We start from the raw sequence: 24,737 nt of genomic DNA, 5'->3' as shown, positions 1-24,737 counted from the left end.
TTCCACCAGCTGCCAACCGAACTGACTGATGCGTGGACTTCGCGTGATTGATGGCGGACAGATGAGTCGTTGCGCGCCCAACCAGCAACCGCGAGCTGCGTAACGGTCAGTGATTCTTGTCGCGGTGGCCAAAGGATATAAAGAGAGGCAGATGTTCGAAGTCGCCCAGGTACGCACAACGCATGGATGGGCCAGACAAAGGAAAACGCGATTGAAACCGACGGACAAGGACCTTGAAACTCTAGCCTATGACTCAAGTAGCTTAGGGATAACCCGGCCCAGCCCAGCAGTACAACGAAAAGGAAAGCCTAAGCGCACCATGTCCGTCGTTGTCCTGTCTTTCTGTGCGATACTGCCCTGTCTGCCTGTCCCGGCTGTCAGGTCTAATCTTTCCTCCACTCACATTTTAATCCCTAATCGATGTCGTCCGCATTTGATAATGGGAGGCGCAGTCCTCGCTACGAGCAACGTGAGCACGACGACAGTTCCACCTCCTAACGTAAGGGATTTGCCTGATGGGGGGCAGGCATAATCATAACTCAAGAACCACTTCAATAAAGTCCACCACACGCTGCTGTCTTCGTGTCGGTCTTTTTGGGATGATTCCTTCCGAAAAAGTCAACACCACTCACTCAATCGAACAAACGAAATTGCTGATTACGGGGAAACGGATGTTTACTGCTGAAAGGAGCTCTGATCGAAAGAAGGACACGCACGGGCTAGGAAACAGCGTAGAGGTAAACATGCCGATAACATCACGATTTGGGGGTGTTCCCCGAATCGAGGGTTTCGGGTTTTGTGCGGCTATTTTCGCAAAATTTCATAAAGGCTGAATGTTATCTGTGAGTAAACTTGTGTCTGCCGTACGTTAAAATTGATTACGCTTATCAGACGTGCTTTTTATGGTGGCATTGGATTGATTCAATTCAAACTACAAACTGAGACTTCAACAAAAATCTTTTAAAAGTAATAGGACAGAATGTTGAAATTATAAAATTGCCGAAGCATTTTAAAGAATCTTTTTAACTACCTATGAATTCTTAAATTCGAATTTCGAAATTCCAAAATACTCCCAAAGTTATGCAATGCTTCCATACGGCAACTTTTCTTCAGGGCGCCTGGGTCCCCTTGTAAATATTAAAAGTGCTGTCCAGAATAATACAGAGCCACACATTTTCGCTCCCGAAATCAGGATAACGTGTCGTTTAGTCGTATCATAAAATATTCACAGATCCTTACATGCTCAATGCATCATAAACATGCGTACGCCGGCAGACAGTTGGCAGCAACATAAAGGTAAATCGTCAGCTGCCAAACTTCACAGCGCGGCCGGTCAGGAACCGTCCACTTGTCCTCGTTATCCTCGAAGTACTATTTCATCTTCCAAACACACTCACACACGGCCATTAAGAGATCGGCTGTTGCTCCGGCCCGGCCCGGACTATGCGTGTGTGTTTGACGTAATTTGCGACGCTCGTAAGATAAAAAGAAATCGTTAGCGTCCTGTGTAGTGGCACAGGCCCGAAGAGGTCGAATGGGGCCCTCTCCAACTCCCCACTCTCTCTCTTTCACTGTTTCGTTGCATCCGGAAAGGACTATTGAAGCGCAACGCTAAGGACACTTCCCCGCGCTGTCGCAAATCAAACCGGAGGCCAGCGGTGATTCCGAGGTGATGGCGAAGTGCGAACAAACGCAGGAAACCGTGTCGTGTGAAGTGTCCTTTCTTCTGCTTCTTCTGCTTCTTTTGCTTCTTCTTGTGCCCCCCGGCCGTGTGGACAGCGAAAGCCCTCGTGAGGAGCCACAGGAGCGTGAAAGGGCTTTTGTTTCACTGAAGTGGCCTTTCACGCTGCGGCCTTCCCTTAGTGCCCTTGGAGAGGGACTTATGCTGCGTTGCTCGCCTGTTTGCCAGCCAAATCACTGTGGAAAACATGACGTTTTCATCTTTTATTTACACGAGTGCCACTAACTACTACTGCCCCGACCGCTTCCACGTGGTGTTTGCTTCGCACCGGTGAAAGGTTCCTTGATCCGCTTCCGGATAATGTGGAGTAAACACATTACTCAGCCTGAGCCTGCGTAATACCAGAAGGTGGCAACATTTGTTTTCTTCATCCTCGCCTCGTGGCACTAATTTCCTGAAAAATGATTATCGAAGCATCGAGCAATTACGGGCCGAGAGGGGCCCCAAATGGGAAAGTGGTGCTCGCTGTGCCGTGGTTCAGATTCCGGTCCGGAACATCATCCGCGCAACATCCGCTCGTCACATGTTCACGGCGCCTCCGTAACTGCCGTTGATGAGAAATTAATGAATATTTTATTGAAAATCAATTGCAATATGGTAATCGGTGAAATTCGGGCAGCAAGTTAATGGACCACGCGCACTCACTCGAGCGCTCCGTTTAGAACGGATACACCAAGAGGATGGAGCGGTGGAAAAAAAATGCGCACTCGTTCGTCAAACAAAATTCGATCCACTCCCCGGTCCGGAAGCGTCCGGGTTAAAGCGGACGCCATCCGTCGCCGCACGGAACGGAAAGTTAATATTTGCCAGAGTGCATTATGTTAATTTATCGACGAATAATAGAGCTCTAACTGCCGTCTTCCGGGTTTTTATTAAATCCGCGAGCTGACGGTTGACAGATACAAATTGACTGACCCGATTGATACGCGAACGGCGTGCGCGAAAAACAGCTGTTGCCCCAGATTTCACGCAAGTCGAAGGGTGCGCGGATCGCATAATCGCTCTCTTCAGTCGGGTGCGTATGCAAATGGTGCGACCAGCGTTCGGTAATTTGTTACCACGACATCATGCACTTTGGCCTATAATGCGGCAATAATCGTTAGAGAGACTTCCTAGCCGGGAGCCGGAGCCGGACGAATGTGGTTCAGCCGAGGAGGTGTTGATCATTTGTCATCTTTTTGGTTTCGAGGGGAGTTCCACTGTATTAATAAAAGGAAGCCGGCTGCCAATGCAAATTGGCACTCATGAAAATAGAGTTACGATAAACCTTTGGCACGATAATTTATTTACAAACGTTTCCAGTTGAGTGCGGTTGACTCTCGAGAGCTGATCGAGCAGCAGTGATCCCCGATGAATCGCGATGGCCCGAAGAAATCCTGCTAATCGAATAACGAAGTCGTGTAAACATCAACGACCGTCGCCCGCTCGGATCCTCTAACGAACGGTGCAAACATTGGCCGCTTTACGGGGCACTCCGACCAATGTCTCCAAAAAGCCAAGGCGCCGAGGTGATCTGCAATACCGGATTCGCGGGGCGAATGCAGCTAGCATTCGTCAACGTCTCGTTTGTTAATGGATGCGATGGCACTGATCCAACGTCGCCTCGGCGAGGGTGACCGTGAGATGGTTATTTCCGTTGACCGTCTATACGAGATTATGGGGCCGGCATTGACAAATATGCCTTTGGACACAGAAAACATCCGTTACACATCTGCCGGTGGGATGCAGGGGGTTTTATTACTGGCTTCTGAGCTCGATCGTGTCCATCAGCTGTGTGGTTCGGTTTCGGTTTTTTATTGGTCCTGCTTGTAAGCAAATGCCACTACATCGTTTCGTAGTTCCCGAACCAACCCCGTGTAGAGTGTGATACCTAGTCGTGGATGGCTTTGGGAATTGTTTCTGATGTGCTGTGTTGTTGGTCACACAAAAAATATTTTAGGTCTGCAAACTAATTCGTGCGGTTTTAGAATGGACTCACTAAATTTAACACTTTTTTTATGAAATAGGTGTATCATAGCTACTGTCATTACGCATTTAACGCAGTATGGTTTTTTTTTGTTAAAATGCATACAACACTTACTTTAAGCATTTGAACATGTCAAGTTTTGTTCCTGGTAAAGCGTTTTTGCGGGGAGTACTTTTTCACTAATGCTTGCACGGCACATAAAAGAGATTCTTGTACCGAATCGTCACTCGTGATGAAAAGAGGAGTTGTTACAAGAATTTTAGACGCAAACAGCCCTACCTAACCAGGTCCATCGCAACCAAAGCGAAATATTCATTGCGCAACGGTTTTGCTGTGCATATGGTGGGATATGATAGGTGTGGTGTACTTTGAGCTTTCAAAACCTAATGAAATGATTGATGGACAATCCCATTATTAACAATTAATGCATTTAAAGCAAAGTTTTGGCCATAAAACGGCGAGAATGGGATTTACTTCTTATGAAAGTATTGAAAAATGGGTCTTTGGTTAGCTCATAGAAATAACAAGTTCTAGCTAGTAAAGATAAGAAGTTAGGTCACAAATGTCGGCAAAAAATCGCACGAATTAATTTGCCTACCTAATAGCTAAACTAGGTTTTAGTCGTTAAAAAAACGGTGACTAAGACATCCCCAACTTTGTCCAGCGCATTATTCGTTCTGCTTATTGGTTGCGAAAAATAATTAAAACTCATTTTTATGCCCTTACACACCGGCTATATGGTCATCCATTATTTTTAGAACCACTGTTAACGAGTTGCTGAGACAATCGGGTCGTAGGAAGGCGCTGGTCCAGAATGTGTCGTTTGCTCGCATTCATCCGTACCCAGCTGATAGGTGCAACGTGCCGTCGGAAGTGCTCCCCGATGCCCGGCGCTACACTGCGTCCTTCGTCCGATGGACGGCTCCATGCTTCCGGAGTGTTCCGGCATCACCGAAGCTGGTGCCACAGACGGCGCACCGGAACGGTTTCACTCCGGAGTGACTCCGACCGTGCACGGTCAGGCCGGTCTTGTGGCGGAACCCTCGATTGCAGATGCCACAGACGTGCGGTCGTTCTCCCGTGTGATGGCGCATGTGGATCCGGAGGTGTCCGAGCTGGATGAACGTCTTGCCGCAGAGCTCGCAGGCGTACGGACGTGTCCGGCTGTGGATCCTGGCGTGCTGCGTGAGGCAGTCGAGTTTGGCGAAGCGTTTGCCACATTCCCGGCAAACGTACGTCACGCCGAGTGTGTGCGTATTCTCGTGGCGTTTCAGCGCACTCCGAGCACTGTAGATGGCGCCACAGTGAACGCACTGGAAGTCGCGGCGGGAAGCCCCCGCGACGGCGGAGCGGCGTTTCTGGCAGGAGGACACTTCCACCGAAGCACGGGCCACGCCGTTGGGCCACGTTTTGACGTTGCGCGAACCGCCCGCGTGGTAGAGGCGAACGTGGGACTGCAGGTTGCGCCCGGAGCGGAAGCGCAGCGCACAGAGCGTGCATCCGTGGGGCCGCTCGTGCACGTCGTGGAGGGCAAAGTGTTTATTTATAGCACGCATCGAGCGGATCGGCACGAACCCGTCCAAGCCGCACGGTGCGCACCGGTACGGCACCAGCTCGCCGGCGTGCTGCCACTCCAGGTGACGGTCCAGTTCCGGCTCCGAGCCGAACCGCAAATCCCCACAGATGTAACACTTCGGTTCGCCGCCGGCTAAGTGGCCGTTGGCCCGTGATTCACGATCAGCTGTCTCGGCGGGGTGGGCCGCCGGCGAGACGCCACCGAAGGTCACCGGTGCAGCGGTCGCGACGAGCTCCATTTGTCGAAACAAGAAGAAGAACGGAAAAAATACGGACCACGGACAGCACTCCGCGGTGCCGCCGCACGCGTTCGCGTCGTGAATGGTACTGGGCCCCTTGAGCACGGAAAATTCGGTCCTCGAGGCGGCCGCTGGCTACGTCGCGCGTGTTGCTTTGACAAACCGCGGCAACCGGACGTTTGGCATCGGACGACGGGAAATTCATTGATGAAGAAGCAGCGAAAATAAACAGCGCAATCCGATGGCAGCGGTAACCCTTGATGCGAACGTGCCGGAGATCCAGGATCATGAAGGGAAGTATTTAATTGAACTTGGCTGCTTCATATGACCAAGACTCCACGAATGCAGTGAATTTCAAGGAATTGTTTTGTTTTAGTCAAGGTTGTGAAACAAGTAACAAGAGAACGAAGCTACCCGAAGACGGCATGTTGTTAGTTATTAGTTGTAGGTAGGATAAAAAGACTCAATAATACGTGGCATAACATACAATATTTAAATTGGTTTAAATCGAAACATTTTCACTTTAATCATTTTGATACCTTAGACATATTAAATAGCTGCAATCTCAATGTGGAATATCTCTGTACTCTTATGTAATCAAGCATTTATTTCTAATAAAGTTCCAAGTTAAATAAAAATAAGGCGGCATTATGACCGTTCCATTTTCTTGCAAGTTCCACACTACAAACCACTTTTCATCTAATCCTTTTTCTTATCCGGCAATTAGAAAAGCCGAGCGGTCTGGCCCTGCGCAAGAAACAATGTTGATCTCTCTTGCTTTCTGTAACGTTGTGGTTTTACCGAGCAGAGTTGTTGGTCCCGCGTCAATCCCCCCCATCATGCTGGTCTTAGGAAACGAACTCGTTGCCAGCTGCTAGACGGGCGTTACCGGCTGCTGTATCAACGGAGATTTAATTCTCAAATCAAAACCCTTCCCTTGAGCTGAGTCAATCGCCGTAGCATTCGAAATTGGACCTAGTCAGCCTCCCGTCATTACTTTCGGCAACGCTAGTCACCCAAAGGTTCGCGGAAGCTAAAATTAAACCTTATGAGCGGAATGTCCAACGAGCGCCACCGCCAGTCACCACCGATCCAGCCCACAATCGTCGGGCCTTTCGAGTAATGTATTGTTAATTGCGGACCAGATCATCCGGCCAGAAGCGTGGAACTCAGTTCGTGCAGTGCGCCCATTGCGAAAGCGATATCAAACATCGCCGGGCGGGCGATCATATGGCGAGCATCGGTACGATTAACAGCATCTGTAAAAATAACGCACATCAGGCCGCTGTCGATGATCGTTGTACCATCGTCAAGACCGAACCAACAGCAGCAGAGACAGTGGCGTTCTTGGTGCGTTTCTATTTATTTACCGTGGAGCATTAGCCAACGCAGCGTTTCCCACCGGAGAGAAGCAGCATGGCCGTAAATCAATGAGGCCGTAGAATGAGGAGTTTTGTGTCGTTCACGCTGATTGAATCCGGTGTAACTGGTCACCCCGGTCACCCTTCCCAAACTGGTGTGCCGAGGGCACCCTCGAATATCCTGCGTGTTTTTTGTCTTCCCACTCCGGCTCGACGGGTGAACATGATACAGGGCGAGCAGGACTTCTTTTTTGTGTTTCCTACGGTCAACTGTGGGGAACTGCTCCGACCGTGTGCCGTGGACATCTTGTATATCTTATCGAATTTAATCTCTCTAAACCAATCGCCCCTTGAAGCTTGGAGCTTGGGGTGATAATCAGCGGAACGGTTCTTTGTCTGCCCGAGCAGAATTATCCCTTTGGCGCGGCCAATGGGTCCGGATCCCGAGATGAAAGTTCTAAAATTCAATCATAATAATATTTCTCTACGTCGCGGGTAATTTATGCCCGTACGTTGCCATGGTATCGGCATGTGTGCGGTGTCGGACGTCGTGCGTCTGATCTCGTTATCTCGGACATTAGCCGCGTATCCTTGGCAACCGCGCGACGGACCCGTTTTAAAATGCAAACCAAAGCCCCGGATAGGCCGGGATAACCCCTAAGGAGCTTGCCTGTGTTTTTCAGCCACTTTTCAGCCAAGTCTGAAAGATGATGCGCACGTAAGGATGCTGGTGGTGAAAAAAAGGAAATGGACCCCGAATGCCCGAGGAACCCCGTTCGGTCGGCAGGCTGACCGTGAGGATTCTCGTCGGTCGTCGCTGCTCCCGACCGACCGACGCTGCTCGTTAGCTGTAATTTGATCTTTTCTACGCCAAACTTCACCCCGGAGTCGATGTCGAGGAAAGTGGCGTAACTTTTCCAATCGCCCAGCGACCTCAGCCCAGGCTCGCGGATGCTGTTGCGCCCGTTGTGGTATTGTGAAACGTGAGAGGATTATTGGTGTAATTAAATTTATCAAATTTGCTCCTTCAGAAACCCTGTGGAACTGGTCAGCTGCCGACCGCGGGCCAGAGATCTTCCAGGACAGTGCTTCGAAGCAACTTTTCCCGAAGGATGCTGCGAGGCTCTCGTCTGCAACTGGTTCTTTCCGGGCCAGCTCACGGTTACTCACCGGGGTTTTCTCACGCTGGTGAAAGTTAATGAAGGCACGGTGATTGATGCTAATTGGAGGATGCCCTGCTGCTGCCGGCCGGACTTGAAAGTTGCGTTTGCATTCATCCGACTCTAGTTTATAACTTAGTTAGACAACTGTACCAATCCGGTTCCGCCCATTCAGCGGCCATGGATTATGTTCAACTGTAAACTTATCCCCTTTCGGGCTGGTTACTGTTGCCTCTTCGGAGCCATAACGAAGCGCCGAAGCAAGCAACAATTGGGAGGCCTTTGTACAGGAAACTTGAGCGCCGGACCCTTTCGACCTTTCCGGAGACACTCGAAGTCCTGACGATTCCCAATTTTTTGAGCTGCTTTTCGACATTTTTTCCTATCTGCTTTTGGTCTGAAGAGGTCCTGTTGTTGGAAATCTCAACCTGCGCGCCACACCGCTGTTGACCGGCCCGGGAAGTCCGGGAAGTTCATCAGCGAGCCCTGCAGCGTAGTGTACTTCAACCTCGGGCCACGGCTCGGCACGTGACCATTTGCAGGATGCCCATTTTTTAGCACTCTTGGGCTCACCCTGACGTCTGGCCCAGCCCGGGTCCAACAGGCCCATCTAATTCATTACCAATTTCCAGTAAATGAAACATAATGATGGCGATGGGGAAGCTCCCGAGACCGAGAATGTCTTTCGGTTGTCCTGGGGAAGGATCGGACAATAAAAAAACGGCCACAAGGATGTGCTTCACCAGCCAGCGTCGTCGTCGGTGCTAATCGTGAGAAATTGATTGGAAAAACGACGTTGCGACATTTTCCCCCGAGCATTGTCGTGCGAACTGCCGCCGTGCACGTCCCCTACCGTCCGCAGGTGTAGACGTCTCGAGCGCCACGTTTCCACGGGGGACACATAATTACAGTTCACCGACAGCGCACTGTGCGTACCGGATTTCTGGGCTGTATTTTCTATTCTCTTCGCCTCCAGGGAAAGGACAAGTCGATTTCATCTTGTTAGGCTACGGTGGGCAGCGTAACGTCCTCGGCAAACCCCCCTAGTGGACAGTGGACTGCACGAGTCGGTTCGTCGAAAGGTTTCATCTAGATTAATTTACCTTCAGCTCCCGTTGCTCCGTTTCGTCCCATTCCGGACGCCGTTTATGTCGGTAGGACGATTGCTCCCGGACTCGCACGCTCGGTCCATTCAGTCCGTTTTGTTGACGAGAGAATCGATAAACTCCAGTCAAGCGTACCCACGGCAACCGGAACTTACTGGCTGGACATTGCGTTTACTGCGGTCAGCCCCTCAGCACACGCGGTAATCATCCTGATGAAGAGATGCTTACTACCCACTACCCGTCCGAGTTGACCATCCGGCCGCCCATCCGATGCAGTGACGCATTACGGCGCCCGTCAAGGAATATCCGGAAAATCTTGTGAGTAACAGGAAAAAAGCCAACAAGAAGCCAAACACACTCCACGGAGACGCGAAGACGTGAGGGACGGACGGGCCCGGGAGGTTTTGATTGAAATTGAAAAATAGACAATCTGAGGGTTCACTGAGCGGTGTTTACAGTTGCGAGACGCTCGTTGGCAATGTTTAGACATACGCAATGTTTAGACTCACGGGTCGGCCAGAGAAAGTCGAACGCTTCCATGGCGAGGCAGTTAATTCGGTTAAGTGAAGTAACGGCGGTAAGCTGTTCGTTTCGCCATTTCGTAGCAGGCACAGTTAATGGATATTTGGAATTAAGCATAAATTAATAGAATTTGAATGACGTTCTATTTCAAATAGAGGAAGATTTACTATCTGTCGTAGGCAGAGAGAGGGTCTTAATCGCCCAATTCCACAAGAACATAGCTTCAAATGCATGTTTATGCTCATGGTGAAACCACTCTACAGGTTATTTGTTTACAAAAGTTTTGGTAAAAAAAATATTATTCGCCCAAAGTTATGCAATTTACACGTAGAATGTTATCGTTTTACTTAAATTTTAATGTTTTAATAAACAAAAACTCCACCCTCTTCGTAAACTGTAAGAATAAGTAATTTGAAAATTTTACTCTTTTACTATCATGCTGTAAAACTTATCGAAAGTAGTTCTGGATGCTTCATAAGAATTAACATGCATACGCATATGCATATAATATGGAATTAACACTATACTTTACTGGCCTACGATCGGTACGAACCGAGAAACAAATCCAATATATCATGAGAAACCATTTTCCCTCAACGGGCGGGTTAGCGATCCAGCTGTTCTCGTATCGGACAATGTTTAGTTCCTGCCAAGATTTAACCTACTTTTTGCCATTCCTTATGGCGATGCTACACCATGAGACCTCCTAGCTCCTAGGCGACTTTTTGTGAAACGGAGCGACGATGGCCTGGGAAGGATTATGTTAGCACAGGCCTACATCGTTGGGAAACGCCACCCAGCGGGAACTTCGGCCCCGGTGACCCCACTCGGCCGTGGTTACACGGAAGAGTAACACACAATTTCATTAGCACGCTGCGCCCGACCTGACCTTGCACCGTTTCAGGCCAGCACCGTCAGTAGCCCGGCCAGCCCAAAGGTCAGACATGCTACGTCCACGCAAGGTTACACACGCAAGGTTATTTCGCGACGGGATATTCCTGGCCGGAAAGTACGCTTTCAGCTGTTACGAAGCATACATTTTATTTCCCTTTACTAAACATCGGAACCCCACACTGCAGCCCGCTGGCCACCAACTCTTTCGATCCAGCGTCACTTCACGTACATCCTAATCCAGGGCAGATAGTGGAACACGTTCGTGTAGACACCGGGCAGCCCTTCGACGCCACACTGGCGAACGCCCAGGCTAACAATGCCGGTGATGAACCATCGGCCCTGCTTCATGTCGAAGCTCATCAGCGGCGACCCGCTGTCACCGGCGCACGTATCCTTAGCCCGCTCTCCCCCGGCACATATCTGGCCCTCGCTCGGCACAAAGTTCCACGGGCGAAACGTTTTGCTGCACTTCTCCCGTTCCACGTACGGCAGGCTTAGCTTTAACTTGATAGGACTCAACGTGTCTGGACCGAGCTTTTCGGCAACTAGAGAGGAAAAAAGGCGTTACAAAATGGCTTGCCGATCTGCATGCTCACAAACTCACAAATGTCCGTTCGGCCCCAGCCGGACACGCTGAGCTTTTTGCCCGCGGTGCCACTGTTCTCGAAGTCCCACTCCGGCAGACAGATCGAGCGCAAGAAGTCCGTAAACGGCGGTGTCTGGTCGATGCGGATGAGCGCGATGTCGTTGCGCTGGTGGCTCGACTCCGGGTTGTACTCCGGGTGCGGGATGATCTGCTTCGGGGGCAGATCCAGCTTGTTGTCCGAGCAATCCTTCAGATTATTTTCGACCACACAGTCCGGATCCGTGTGTACGTTGTATTCACGCAGCCGCACGACCTTCCTGGAGAGATGGAGTGGCGATAGGAGCGTAACACACCGTGGTGACCTTTCTGGGGGGATCTGATGAGATTAGACAGAACCGAAACTTACAGCTTGCCCTTGCTGGTCTCCAGATTCCTTCCGGTCACGCAGTGGGCAGCGCTAACGACGTACGTCCGGCTTATTAGGGCGCCTCCACAGGCCTGCGTTAGAGGACGATTGTCTGTCAAAAAACGACAAGAAACTACTCAGAAGCTCCCCGATTGAGATCCATCCCCAAGGAGCCCGTCACGGGCTTACCCAGCTCGTAGAGCAGCATCGCCATCCACGGGAACTCGTCGATCTCGGCCAGCTGACCACCGCGTATCTTCGCCACGTAGGTCTGCAGACCGCAGGTGTCCCCGTCGAACGCCAGCCGGCTAGCGATGCGATTCTTCGCCACCATGGTCTCGTTCACGTACGGTTGCCTAGTGAGAAAGTGAAAGAGAGAGAGAGAGAGTGATAAGGTCCATGACAGATGAAAGGGTCACACAGTCCCGAAACTGCAGAGCTTATCACCGGCTGGCTGTGAGGCCGAACGGGACCTTATGTCGCCAGCCATTACGATGGTGGCGACATCTTCAATCTGTCCGCACGACCTTGAGCCGCGTGCGTACTTCGGTGTGAACGTCAGCCACAGTAACCTGCTTTGAATGCACCCGATCCCTGTTGCCCCGCTGGCCTCTGACCCGGTGACTGCAGACGTCATAGAGAACCGCCTGGAACCGTCCGCCGGCTGTCCGGCCGCATTATTAGTTCCATTTGACTATCAAATTCTGGTATCGTGTGGCTCATTAGAAGGCGCACAGGGTTTAGCAGAGCAGAGATGCGTCACTCGATGCCGTCGCCAGGGTGTCTGCCTGCCTGGCCATTCTTGCCGACCATTGGCCGATGATTCAGAATTAATAACGATAGGTTCGCGATGATATGCGTCACATTTGGCGGTGGTTCTCACGCTCACGTAGCCGAGGCGCGATGCGTGTTTTCTGCACAGCCCATTTGTCAAGACCAATCAATAGAACCCACTGTGTTTCGATCGCCTGATTAGACGATCAGCCGATCTGCTGCCCAGGGCGCCCGACAAAACTACCGAGCCGCGATGTTGCCGGTGGTTCCAAAAAAGTCCCCGCCACTAATTACATTACGGTTGGCTTAAGACAGGCCCCGGACGGATCGACGTTTGCGTCATTGCGCGGGGGGTACTTTTCGGTTCACCATGGAGTCCCGGAACTCCCCTGGGGCCTTCACAAGACGGGCTTACTTACACGTAGGAACCGCTACCGCGGGGACAGCATACGTAGGGTACGTAGTCGGTGCCGTTACACTGGAGCTGCTTGATGAAGCTGAACCGCTCGACGGAGGCGATGCTGGAAACGTCATTGATTTTGGCGAACGCCGGACAATCGGCCGCCGGTCGGCATTCGCCTGGGGTGCTCTCGTTCGGAATGGCGCACACTTCCACCGTGTCCCAGACGGGTCGGTCCTCCTCTGCAAGGAAAGGACGGACGGCTTAGGACGGAAGCTGTGCGCATGCCTCTCCCGCAAAGGCGCAGCATCACACCGGAAATGGTTCGCATCGCTCGGTGGCGGCGACGGCACTCATCTCTGCTCTTACCTGTGTCGATGGCAGCACCGACCACAGCGCACGGGACGAAACAGCAGAGCAGCAACAGCGGCGGCAGCAGCAGTAGCGATCGCGCCTCAGTAGCCATGATCTTGTCGGGAGCACTATCCGTGGGCGACTAGAACTGCGCGGCCGGGTCCGGGTTGCTGATAAGTCGTTTCCACTTCGTCGGGCGCTTCTTGGGGCCGCGTGCGCGCAAGTGTGCCGCGAGAGATTCGTCAACATAATCAACACACCACGACCACGACCGGGATGAGTGACCACACAGCTGGTCGACGCGCGCCGCGCAGGCTGCGCGCGGCGGCAGTGACCGCGATCGCGATCGTGAGACCTCCCCAAGAGTGTGTGCGTGAGTGGTAAGCCGTGCGCAAATAAGCCGATGTGAAGCACCTCGCGCCGCAGCAAAGCTCGAGCTGACGTTTTGGCCCAACGAAACACAGGCACAGGCTCCGCTTGAGGAAGGTCTAAGTCGTCGGCATCGAGATGTGGTCACACACTTTGTCAACCACGTATGCTCTTCCGCGGGCCGATGATATGGCTGATAACGACACGACACTCACACACTAGCAAAAGCGACGGTGTTTATGGCCCCAGCGGCACTCATATCGCTGCGTACAGGGATTTCCACGGGGCTCCCGTGGATGGCTCCATGTGTTTTCGTTTGCGGCCACCACAACACACCTTCCGACACAAGGCACAACATATCGCTGATTTACGATGACAAACTGACTCGTGTGATGGACGGCGAACCTGAACCTGATCTTGATACCCGCCCGGGAATACCTACGCAGCAGATAGGTATTTCCCGAGCACCACGCGAGGAAAGAGCAGCATTGAACCTTGGCCCCCGACGAGCATACTTTACTTGGGTCACGCTCGTTGGTGTGCCCCCCACGGGATGGTGGGGATCGCGTTCGTAAACATTAGAATTGGGGTGGCCCCATCACTACTGAAGCGGACATTAGCGAGGTCATAAAACCGTATCGGGAAGGCTCTTGGGTTTGTTTGGTGTTTCGGTTTTTTCGGGCATGGACCAAGCTTCCCTGGGTTGCTGGCTTGATTGGACGTGAACTGGATCGACGATCGTTCCCACGAGGGGCACCTCTAAGAGCTCGGGAGTTTCAACCATACTTTAGACAGACTTCCGACAAGGTTATGTCATCTCGAACATGGCACTTTTTGGGATGAAAACGACGGAAACACCAAAGAAACACCTGGCTATGTTGAGATAAATTGCCTTTATTGGTCAAGGCTCCGCGATCACCTTTTCACTGTCAGCCTTACGACTCCCGAATTTTCTCCTTAATCCACTCAATGTAGTCGGACACCCGCGTGTAAACACCGGGCCAACCCTCCAGGGCACACTGGTTCCCGTACGAAATGATGCCCTCCTGGACCCAGTACAACCGTCGGGTGAGTAGCGGCCCCCCGGAGTCCCCACTGCAGCTATCGATCCCAAACAGTCCACCAGCGCACAGCTGTTGCGGGATGATCTCCACATTCTTCCACTTCTTGTTACACTCGTCCTGATCGTACACCGGAATCGATGCTTTCATTTTAACCCCACTGTGCTCTGTGGAGACGGAACGACAGCGTGAGTGACAGGAGGAGGTACAGGATTTCGGACGAACTTACTTTTGCGCCCAGTGTGTCCAAAGCCAACGGCCGTAACGTTCCCGTTCCGGGTCGGAGAAAAGTCCACCGTCGGAAGGCACACCGGAGAGACGAAGTTGTTCATCGTGACGTCACGATCGAGCCGAACGAGCCCGATATCGTGGTGCTGAGTTTTGCCATACTTCTCGTACAGCGGATGCGTGATCACCTTCTCGATCCCAAAATCCTGGACCGGATCGGCACAAAACTCCTCGTTACAGTCCTGCTCGCTGGTCGTGTCGTGTTCGCCAATGCGCACCGTCACACTGTGTTTGAGGAAAGAAATGGCTACAGTGGAACAGGATGCTGCCGAACCCCGATCGTATACTTACAGCCGTTCGCCTTCGTCCAGCTTCCGGTTCGCCAGGCAGTGGGCCGCCGTCAGGACGTAGCGGCCGTTGATGAGCGAACCGCCACACTTGAACGCCCGTTCGCCCTTTTTCGACTCGTACTGCAACAGCGCGTACCACGGGAACTCGTCGATGTCCGTCTCGTTACCACCGACGATCCGATCACCGAGCGAATCCAGTCCACACTCGAAGGCTCGCGGGTTCGGCAGATCCACCCGGCTTCCACCCGTGACGTTCCGCTTCAAGGTCGTCACGTTATCGGCACAGCAGATCGTCACCGGCATCGTGGGTGTGGCGCACCGCAGCTGGTTCAGAAAATCGATCTCATCCTGACTCAGCACCCGTTCGGTGAGGAAAAACTCTTCCTGAACACTCTTACACTCCACCAACGGCACACAGCGCCCATCGCGGTGATCCGGCGTCCGGCAACCGTCCTGCTGACCGAGCGACCCACTGGCCCAGCATCCGATAAGTAGCAGCACCGCGAACCACATGATCTGGACCGGGAGATGGACACCGATCGACTGACTCGACGGGCTACATAATGTGATCGAACCTTGCGATTGAAACCGATGGCCCGCTCAAGGTGAGTCGGTTCAATACTGGTTTCTGCGGTCCACGCAGTCCTGTGTGGTAGTGATTCGAGTCTCACAGGCGCAACGAACGTCGTAGCAGATTGCAATCAGCTCACCCGGAACGGGTCCGGGTGTTTGTTTTGCGATTCACGCAAACACCCCAGCCTTGCCACCAGACCGTTGATAATGCGATTCGGATGGCAATACGGCAATCCTTGAATTGCAACTCCTGACGATCACCTTTGTTGGTGTGAGTAACAGATCGTGGACTCTCTCTTTAGCCTTGTACTTTGTATAGTTTATTTAGTCAACATTCTGTGAGAACGTCACAGTGGTCAATTGTGCTAGTCCTACTTCGGCGAGGGGCCATCCTTAAAACGTACTGTCCCTTACTATCTACGCATTTGTTCGGTCACATTTGGTTGTCACACTGGTTCTGGCAGGGTAGCATCTCCTAATGCTACGCCACGATATTACTGCGTATCCACGGCATGTAGGCCGGTATATGTGTGTAGACGCCGGGCCAGTCCTCGAGCCCGCATCGGTTTCCGTACGACACAACACCCTCCAGGAACCAGACGGTCTGCAGTTTCATTAGCGGGCCACCGGAATCACCGTGGCACGAGTCCTTGGCGAACTCACCCCCGGCACAGATCTGGCTCGTCGTTATCACCGCCCGTTGCTCCGCGTACTTTAGCCGGCACCGCTCGTGGTCGTACACCTTGATCGCGAGCTTTTGCTTGATGGCGCTGTTTTTTGCTAAAAGTAACCCCGAAAGAACCCCAAGCCAATTAGTTCCGACGGAGATCGACAGGAATCGCCCTCCGGCACTTACCTTTGAGTGTTCGTCCGAATCCGGTCAAAAAGTTCACGTCACCCGTCTTCGACGGGCGGAAGTCGGCCAGGGGCAGACAAACCGGTTGCACGAAGTCCGTGTACGCGACCGTCTCCGCGAGCCGGACAAGCGCAATGTCGTGCGCATGGGACGGTTCGTCGTACTGTGGGTGCGGGATGATCGTCTCCACCCCGACGTTGATCGGTGGATCGGCACAGATCTGTTCGCCCTCCTCCTGCACACAGTCCACGTCCGTGTTGGTGTTGTACTCTCCCAGCCGAACGCCGACACTAACGGGCGATCAGCGAAAGAGAGAGAGAGAGAGAGATTAGACTCGTCGCCACAGTCGATCGGTGCAGTTACTTACAGCTTGCCTTCCTTGCGCTCGATTTCCCCGATGACGCAGTGGGCCGCCGTCAGGACGTAGCGACCGTTGATCAGCGTGCCACCGCAGCTAAACTTCCGTTCACCCTTCCGCGACTGATACTCCATCATCGCCAGCCACGGAAACTCGTCGATGTCCGCGTTCTCACCGCCATAGATACGCATTCCGATACTAACGCCACATTCGTTCTTCTTCGGATTCGGTAGCAAACCACCGATCAGTTGCGCGTCGAGGCTGGCCGTCGTGCGGACCGTCGGGGCGACTACGACGGGGGTTGTCCCAACGTTGGGCTGTGCTCCGTCAGTCGGACAGCACACGAACGGTTGACGGCCGGTGGCGCCACTAAGAGCGGAACACTGCGAGCGCTGCAGGAACAGCCGATCTTCCGGGCTCAGGAAGCGACCGTTGAAGTAGCTCAGTATACTCTCGCACTCGTAGATGGAGATGCACCGGCCGGCGAGCTGCGTTGGGGTCCTACATTCTGCAATGAAGCAATACAAGAGCAACAGAGGGTACGGAGTGTCAGAACGGAACGTCATGTAGTCGTCGGTCATTCGGGTCTAATCGAAACATTCGGTGGACCGTGTGTTATGCAAAACACGACTCCCAAAATCGACGGAGCCTGTTATCGCCTGCTCTTGCCCTTGATCTTTTTCCCGTCTGCGTCGTTGCGGAAGATCAAAACACACTCACACCGTCTGGTTGATAACGTCTGGTGCGTACTAATGGAACATCTGAACCATATTGGCACCCGGGAACCGGTTGCGAGCTCATGCCTGAACCGCTGCGACACAACCGCAGGTGTGTGCGTGTTTGACGCGGTTCCAAAAATCGGGTTTCCATACGGCAGCAGACAAACGCTTGTCAGCTGTGCAAATTTAATAAGCAAACGTCCCAACCGGGGCCCCGTCACAGATACATGATCTCACTGGGAATGCACTCACAGCGGTTCTACAGACTACACTTACGCTGCACTTGATGAGAAACACCGAGCACGAGTAGACCGATCAGCGCGGACAGCAGAAAACCTCCGCGGAAGGCCATTCTTCGGTAACACCCTTGACAACTCCGGCCTTTTCCTAATCTCAGCGTCCAATCTGTGTCCTTCCGTACACACGCAGCGCGTGGAATCCAAGTATATGCTTGCCGAGCCGCACGCAATAAAGTGCTAGAGCTAGTGGCCGATCTGGATCCGATACGATCGAGCGTCGATCGACTACTAACGCCAGTCGCTGCCCGAAAGTGCCTTCTCGCGCGCCGCGTGGCTAAAGAACGCCGATAGAGTCACTCGCGGCAATACCAGTTTTTTGCACTGCTTCCGACCTGCGGTCGATCACACTGTTCGACTGTACGGGGCAGTTTGGCACGGATGGACAAACGAACACGAACACACTTGGATGCCCAGGGGGAAGTCCACGAATTCCCGTCTAACGGTCGGCGCCAATCACACGTCCCCGCGGGGATCCGGTTGAATATTCGACGGTGGCCACCGTTGTGACCGGTTGATGAACTGACACCTGGGCTCCGTGGAGAGGTACGCTCCCACAATTACTGGGAAGTCTGGGAAGAATACAAACCACAACAAACTGTATGAGATTCGCACGGTCACGCAGACGCGGTGACCCACCTGTCTGCTGCGTGCATTGCGCTGGGATTCAGCTGCATTATCCAGAATATTTATAAGCACACAATGTGACCACTTTTTGGAGGTTTCCAAAACTATGTACCTCCGAGGACACTTGTATATTATTTTAAGTTGATGAAGTGAACCTCAATTCTTGGAGTTTGTACTGTCCTGTTATTTCTTTTAATAACATTCTCCATAATTTATATAATCGACTTTTAGACAAACATCTCGTGCGTTAAGGTAGCCAGTTCTAAATAACTCTGTACGTGAAACTACTCCTGGATAACCGCGAGTTAGTTTCAACGACCGATAGTTGTACTGTTGAATTCCCACATTTTTAGCGACTATAGCCGATTGTGGCGTCATTCTGTTAACACTGCCAGGTTCGAATTCGGTTCGTAAGTATAAAACTGCTCCACCCGGATTACGTTCGTCATTTTGAGACGGTGAATGACGAAATGCAAGCTAATTGCCGTCGTAATTTTTCATATTGATATACGGCCAGGTCTTGCGGTGGGACAGCGGAACTTCTTCAGCTCTTTCTGTATTCCATTAGATGACCCTTCAATTCTTCCTCGAAATATTAAAATCAGAATATTTAAGACAATAACAGTATCTTAAAAAAATTGTCTTCTTACTTTTATTTTAGTATACAATGAAGCATAACACAAACAGCACTAGAGGCGCTTTTAAGAAGGCAATTTGAATAAATGCTGTTTAATTCATATTTCCCCTGACGGATCCTACTCACGGAGAGAAGCTAATGTTAGAAAATTTTTTTACAGTCCCGACTACACACCCTTGGCTAGGTAAAGGAAAGTCTTATAAACTGCAAAAAAAATTCACCATTAACGGAGAACTAAGTACGAGTGATTTATGGTTTGTATTAGGCAAAATTTTTAAAGAGCCCAACCGAAAAACAATCGCTCACAGTCCAAACCCGTTGCCCGTTTTTTGTACAAATTCTAATTATGTTTCCTTTTGCTATCAGCGCTCGCGGACTTCCTTTCCGAAATACACTGCCTGTCCTCGTTTTGCACCGAAAATTAGGTCAATGATTTATAGAGGCCCTACCTAATCCGCTATGTGCGCGCGCGGTGGGCTGCGTCAGCTACGGGAATCCTTCGTTGTCGGTAAGTTAGCAATATTTAGGGTTTTCTGTGTTGATGAACTCCAGCCTTTTAGTGATTAAAATTATCCCTCGTTTTCGTACACTTATTTACAAAAAACAAAAAATCAACCGAAATTGAATCAAGAAAACCAAGTCAGTTCCCGTAATTTACACCGCGGTGCTTAGAGGGTGATGGATTTATACTAACTAATGCGTCACCATCATCATTTCAAACAAGCAAATTGCTGGGTTCCGACGAACCGGTTCCACTTCCTACAAGCTTCGGATGTTTGCGAAAATGCGTTGTTAGAGCTTCGAGCCTCGTCGCCAACAGCACGCCACTAACACGGAGAGTACACATGGGGAGAGTCACAATATCGCACATGTAATACATTTTAAACGCTACGCTCCATCTTGGTTTTCTGTGTAAATGTTGTAAAAAAAAACAATAGTATGTTGTACTTGCGATTAATAAGTTTTTTTTTGTGCTATCTCAGTTGCGCTGCGTCAGACGTAATTTGCCTCTAATCCTGCGTTATGATTTTTATATGAAATCACACACATCTGTTCCCAAACAATTTCATAAATACTCCAAAAATAATCTCTTATTCATTCATGTGAAGAGCGGACCTCTGATCGATATGATAATTTCAATTTACATTCATCGCTTTGATAGCTTGCGCCACGATCTAAAGCAAACAGGTTATAATCCCTTCAAACACTGCGCGGCACGAGACGGAACGGATTTTAATCGTGTTAACAAACGGGCCGAACCCGAGCGGGTCTTCGTTTGGTCCCAAAAATTAATTAAAAATATCTTCGTATCAGCTTTTCGGTCGCCAATCGCCACATATCCTACCTAGATCCTGGCCGACGCCCGTAGTAACCGGTCCGGTCCACTGTTGGCAAATAATAATTATGTTAAGTGTTTTCAATTAATAGCAGTGAAGTGAGTGCTCACGGGGCTCGGCGAGACATGGGACCATCAGCACACACGCTCATCTATCTCACCCCGCGAACGGCGGAGCGTCGTCCGGGAACCGAGGGACGATAATGCGAAAGTGATTACACCATCATGAAGGCGCCAAATAGGATGAAACAATGGCGCACCCAGCAGCGTGTACAAGATAAATAATCCTTTCGCGATAGAAGATGTTGGGTATTTAAATCGATCCTCGGCCCCGCCATTTGTCGTGCGTCCGGTCGCGGCGGCTCGTGCGTATCGCGAGCCTCTCACGAAGCTTTCACGTTGCACGTTTTTTATTGTGATTTATACTGCCTTCGCCAGGCCAGGGAAGAACTGTCGTAGCGAAGTGAGTAATGGGAATACACTTGTCGTTCGCGCGTTACGACGAATGGACGAACACATTCCGGTTGTAGGCCGTGGGAATCCTGGCTTCGGAGTCACTCCGGATGCGCACGGCAGCACGTGTGTGGGTGGGCAGATAGCCGCAAAAGGGGTTGATTGTAGCATATTCGCGTCAAGGGTTGTCAGTAGAGGGACCCCTCGATTAATCAGTATCCACTTAATACGGTTAGCGGCAAGAAGCCGTGCGCGCGTGAGAGAAGGGTCCTTCAAGGACATTTGTGTTATGCTTCGCTGGAAAAACGCGCCAACGAAGCAAAAAGGGTTCACGAGGCGCTCACTGTAACGGCGCATTGGCGCAACAGCATTAATAACCGATTAGGAGCCGCGGAGCCGTTTCAAATGGTTCGCTTCCACGACAAGTTGACGGCAAACTTTGTGGCAGACGGGCCTCCTTTCGGATGATTAAGAGCTCAGAGTTGTACCCACCGTACCGACGTCCCACGGTTCGTCTTATAAAAGCGGGCCGGAAAATCGCGGGCTCTTCACGCCCGGTTCGTGCGCAAATCAGCACGAACTGTCACTTTCATTCGATCGCGTGCGGTGCAGCAATTCGGTGATTCACGGGGCTAATTAAAAGTGTGCCGTTGTCCTTCTCTGCCGGAGCCGAAGCTCATCCCTGGATTTGGGAAAAACTCGACAACAAGTCCAAGCACCGTACTCGTTGCCTGGCCTGTAATTAAGTGCTGAGGCGGTGTCCAGAGCTGGGAAGACTACCCCCCCATTGTCCCATTTTCCCCGAACCGAGAATTGTTAACGCAAATTATTACAGTTTCCACAGTTTTCGATTGTCAAATGGGTGAACCCCCCCCAGGAGCAAAGGGTTGTGCGCGTGGCGCGACGGGAATGGATTTTTTTTCTCTCGCGTGTTTCGCCTCGCCTTGGGCAATAAATAAAATTGGAATCAAGCTGGGTGAGTAGAGCGTAAAAAATCCGCCGCCAACGGCCGGCGGAAAATCCTGGTCACGCTTCCCGGCCATTGTTAGCGCGCTGAGCCACCCATTGACGCCGACGTCGACAGCGACGCGGCGTCAACACAATGTATCACTCATTAGTAGGCTGGACCGGTTGCAGTTGGCATTCTGGCCGGAAGCGTCCGGCAGATTGGGCTCATGGGGCAATGTCTGTTGTTGGCGCAGGTCCCCAGGCTCGGGAGAGAAAACAAACCTCCAGCACCACCGTCTCAGGACCAGGAAGAAACATCACAAATTAGGAAAACGTCTCTCGTTTTCCCAATGTTTTGTTTTCGTTGCTGACTGAAGAGCGGACCGAAAAAGGGTTGCATGTCCGGACCGTGCCGACATGAATTGACTCGTTAAATATTTCGGTGTAATTGGAAAAATAATTAAAATTATGATTCCCGGGGCCTTGTTCTGCGGGCCGGACTCCGGGAGGAACCGTTTGGTCGCTTCTGGCACAAAAAAAAACCCAAAGGTTCTAATCCACTTATCTCGTCTGCTTGGGCGTCCAGTGATGGAGAAACATCCCTTTTCGGTTTCACTCCACGCGCGGAGGGTAAGTTTATGTGGGGTCCATCTTCAACCCCACCGTAGAACCGACACTAGAGCAGGGGTTTCGCTTCCGATGCAACTCCAACAGTGACCGCACGCTGAGCGGTAGCCCGAATGAAACTATTCGGTCTGTTTTTCTTGAATTATTGTTAAAGGATTGACACTAACCTTTCATCCAGCACACCCGCCGAAGCCCACGTGGCAGTAAGTTATGGAACGGAAACCGGGTGTTGGAACTCGGTGCCCGGGATTGACCTTGCGGGCCGGGCTGGGCGCCATCCTGTGCGGTCATCCCTCGGGCCGGATTTCTCGTCGTTGCTGGTACCAACGGGACCAGCAATAACAATAAATAAACATAAAAGGCCGGCACCGGCCTTGCCCGTTAGTGTGCGTATGTTCTTGCTGTTTGGAAAACGTGCAGCCCACGTGGTGGAGAAGTTTTCCCGGCGGAAACGTGCAGGAAGAGGCAAAAAAAAAAAGAAAACATGATGGCTCGAGGGAGCCCAGCAGGGTGGCCAGTTTTACTGGTGGGGGTCCGGGCCACTGGGGAAAACTTTACATGGCAATAGCTGGGTGGGCCGTGTGGTGATGGTTGCGGTCACAGGGCAGGGCGGGCACACCGAGCGGGATTTTATGAGATTTACTACAAATGTAGCATAACCAAAGTAGATATAAAAGTCACAGCAGGAAGCATGGTGCACGGAAAGGGACGATTTCCTTCGGGCGGCGGGCCGGGTGACTGATGGCGTTGAGTGATAAAAACAAGCGTGCTGATAGGATACGTGTATGTGTGTCGGTGGGCTGACCGGTTTGCAGATTCCTTCGCTTTGCACGGCCCCCATTAGAAACTGAGCTCCGACGTAGCTCAGTTTCTTGCTTGGCTTTACACCTGCTCCGGTGGTAGCATAACTTTAGGCGCAAGTGTAGCAATTTTGATTGCTGATCTGTTTTGATCGTCCCCAGAGGATCACGCACGTTACAGCCCGAAAGAGCCGAATGATGGGCGATTACAGCTCAAAGGCTCTATAATACAAACGAAAAAAAGCACGTTACAGCCCAAATGTAGGGTGTTTGGTACGCCGCTAAAAATCCTTTAATCTCCAGTGCGGCAACATAAGTACATTATTGGACTTTTGGCAATTTTATTGATGTTCCGGTCGAGCGTTTTATTAGTCGATCGTTACACTACAGCACGATGCGTATCAGAAACGTATTATACATCTGAAGCATAATAATTATGCTTGCCTACTCAATTATTCACGTGTTCAATGTACATTACTTCAATCGACCAATATTACAGTAAAATAAATTAAATGATAAATGGTTGTTAACGAAACAAATAAACCCCCGAAATTAGTTTCTCTCAGAGGGCTTGGCATTAGTATTATTGCGAATCAGGAAACTTACGTGGAACAGTTATGAATTATAAAAAAGAGATAAAAAAATGGAAAATAAAAGCTTACATTTTACTAACTTTATCATCATCCAAGTGTAGTGGTCGTCGGTTTCAAGAATGCCTTTTCGTATCGCTCGGATTAAACACGGTTGAAATATTAAACACAAATGTGGTTCATTAAAAACGTAACGTAACAGCTACATTAACCTGTTCATGCGTGAGATGAAGAAAACTAGTCCCCAGTCACCGCTTTCCGGTGCTCATTTTCGGCGGCCTCAAAACAACGATTATACTAAGCATACCCAGGGGCGCTGCGATATCCTTGCCGAGAGCCGAGAACCCATTAGAACCCCGCAACAATCAGTGGTTAGAGTGTGTTACAGTTTTCGGGTAGCCGAAAACGTTTTACCAAATTTTCCTTAACCTTAGCCCCAGCCACGAGTCCGGGCCAGGCCAGAAGTTCAACGCAACACGTTCTTAATCTGCATACGATGCATAAAAAAGCCATAAAATCGGCCTCCAGGAGCCGCGCACGGTCAGAGTTTTCCACTCGCACGCACACGCCTTGGGTATTCCCTCGCTGAGGCAGGGAAATTGTCGCCGCCAGCTTCTGAGACCACATTTATGGCTAAAGAGTCTCCAGCGAATAAATAAGCGATAAGGAACGCATCCCTTGCGGAACAACGACTTCATTGTAGCGGCGGAATCTCTCGCATCCCGAAGCAACCGGTTTATTTATGGAGAACTTTGAATAAATTACGATACGCCAGGGTCATTCCATCAGCTCGGCGGGGCCCTTGAGGCAATTTTTCTAGGCACA

The 24,737-nt window shown here is 51.1% G+C and overlaps 3 protein-coding genes across 3 annotated transcripts; all 3 read right to left on the bottom strand.

The window, feature by feature from the left end:
* Positions 1 to 4,385: 4,385 nt before the first annotated feature.
* LOC131210753 (zinc finger protein 250-like) lies at positions 4,386 to 5,578 on the bottom strand. Its single transcript, XM_058204046.1, has one exon. It carries the CDS (start codon positions 5,519 to 5,521, stop codon positions 4,601 to 4,603), a length of 921 nt encoding a protein of 306 aa, XP_058060029.1. The 5' UTR covers positions 5,522 to 5,578; the 3' UTR covers positions 4,386 to 4,600.
* Positions 5,579 to 10,694: 5,116 nt separating this feature from the next.
* On the bottom strand, positions 10,695 to 18,107 carry LOC131207501 (uncharacterized). The gene is made up of 13 exons (XM_058200117.1): positions 17,875 to 18,107; positions 16,889 to 17,387; positions 16,522 to 16,811; positions 16,156 to 16,445; positions 15,094 to 15,608; positions 14,744 to 15,027; positions 14,437 to 14,681; positions 13,100 to 13,226; positions 12,750 to 12,972; positions 11,746 to 11,912; positions 11,557 to 11,689; positions 11,169 to 11,467; positions 10,695 to 11,109 (listed from the first exon to the last, which is right to left on the bottom strand). Exons 1-13 carry the CDS (start codon positions 17,948 to 17,950, stop codon positions 10,781 to 10,783), a joined length of 3,477 nt encoding a protein of 1,158 aa, XP_058056100.1. The 5' UTR covers positions 17,951 to 18,107; the 3' UTR covers positions 10,695 to 10,780.
* On the bottom strand, positions 14,326 to 15,652 carry LOC131209478 (CLIP domain-containing serine protease B10-like). The gene is made up of 3 exons (XM_058202556.1): positions 15,115 to 15,652; positions 14,744 to 15,027; positions 14,326 to 14,681 (listed from the first exon to the last, which is right to left on the bottom strand). Exons 1-3 carry the CDS (start codon positions 15,603 to 15,605, stop codon positions 14,389 to 14,391), a joined length of 1,068 nt encoding a protein of 355 aa, XP_058058539.1. The 5' UTR covers positions 15,606 to 15,652; the 3' UTR covers positions 14,326 to 14,388.
* Positions 18,108 to 24,737: the final 6,630 nt, after the last annotated feature.

Source organism: Anopheles bellator, chromosome 2, assembly GCF_943735745.2.
Source record: "Anopheles bellator chromosome 2, idAnoBellAS_SP24_06.2, whole genome shotgun sequence".
Classification (NCBI taxonomy): Eukaryota; Metazoa; Arthropoda; class Insecta; order Diptera; family Culicidae; genus Anopheles; species Anopheles bellator.
This window is presented reverse-complemented; position numbering and strand designations above follow the sequence as displayed.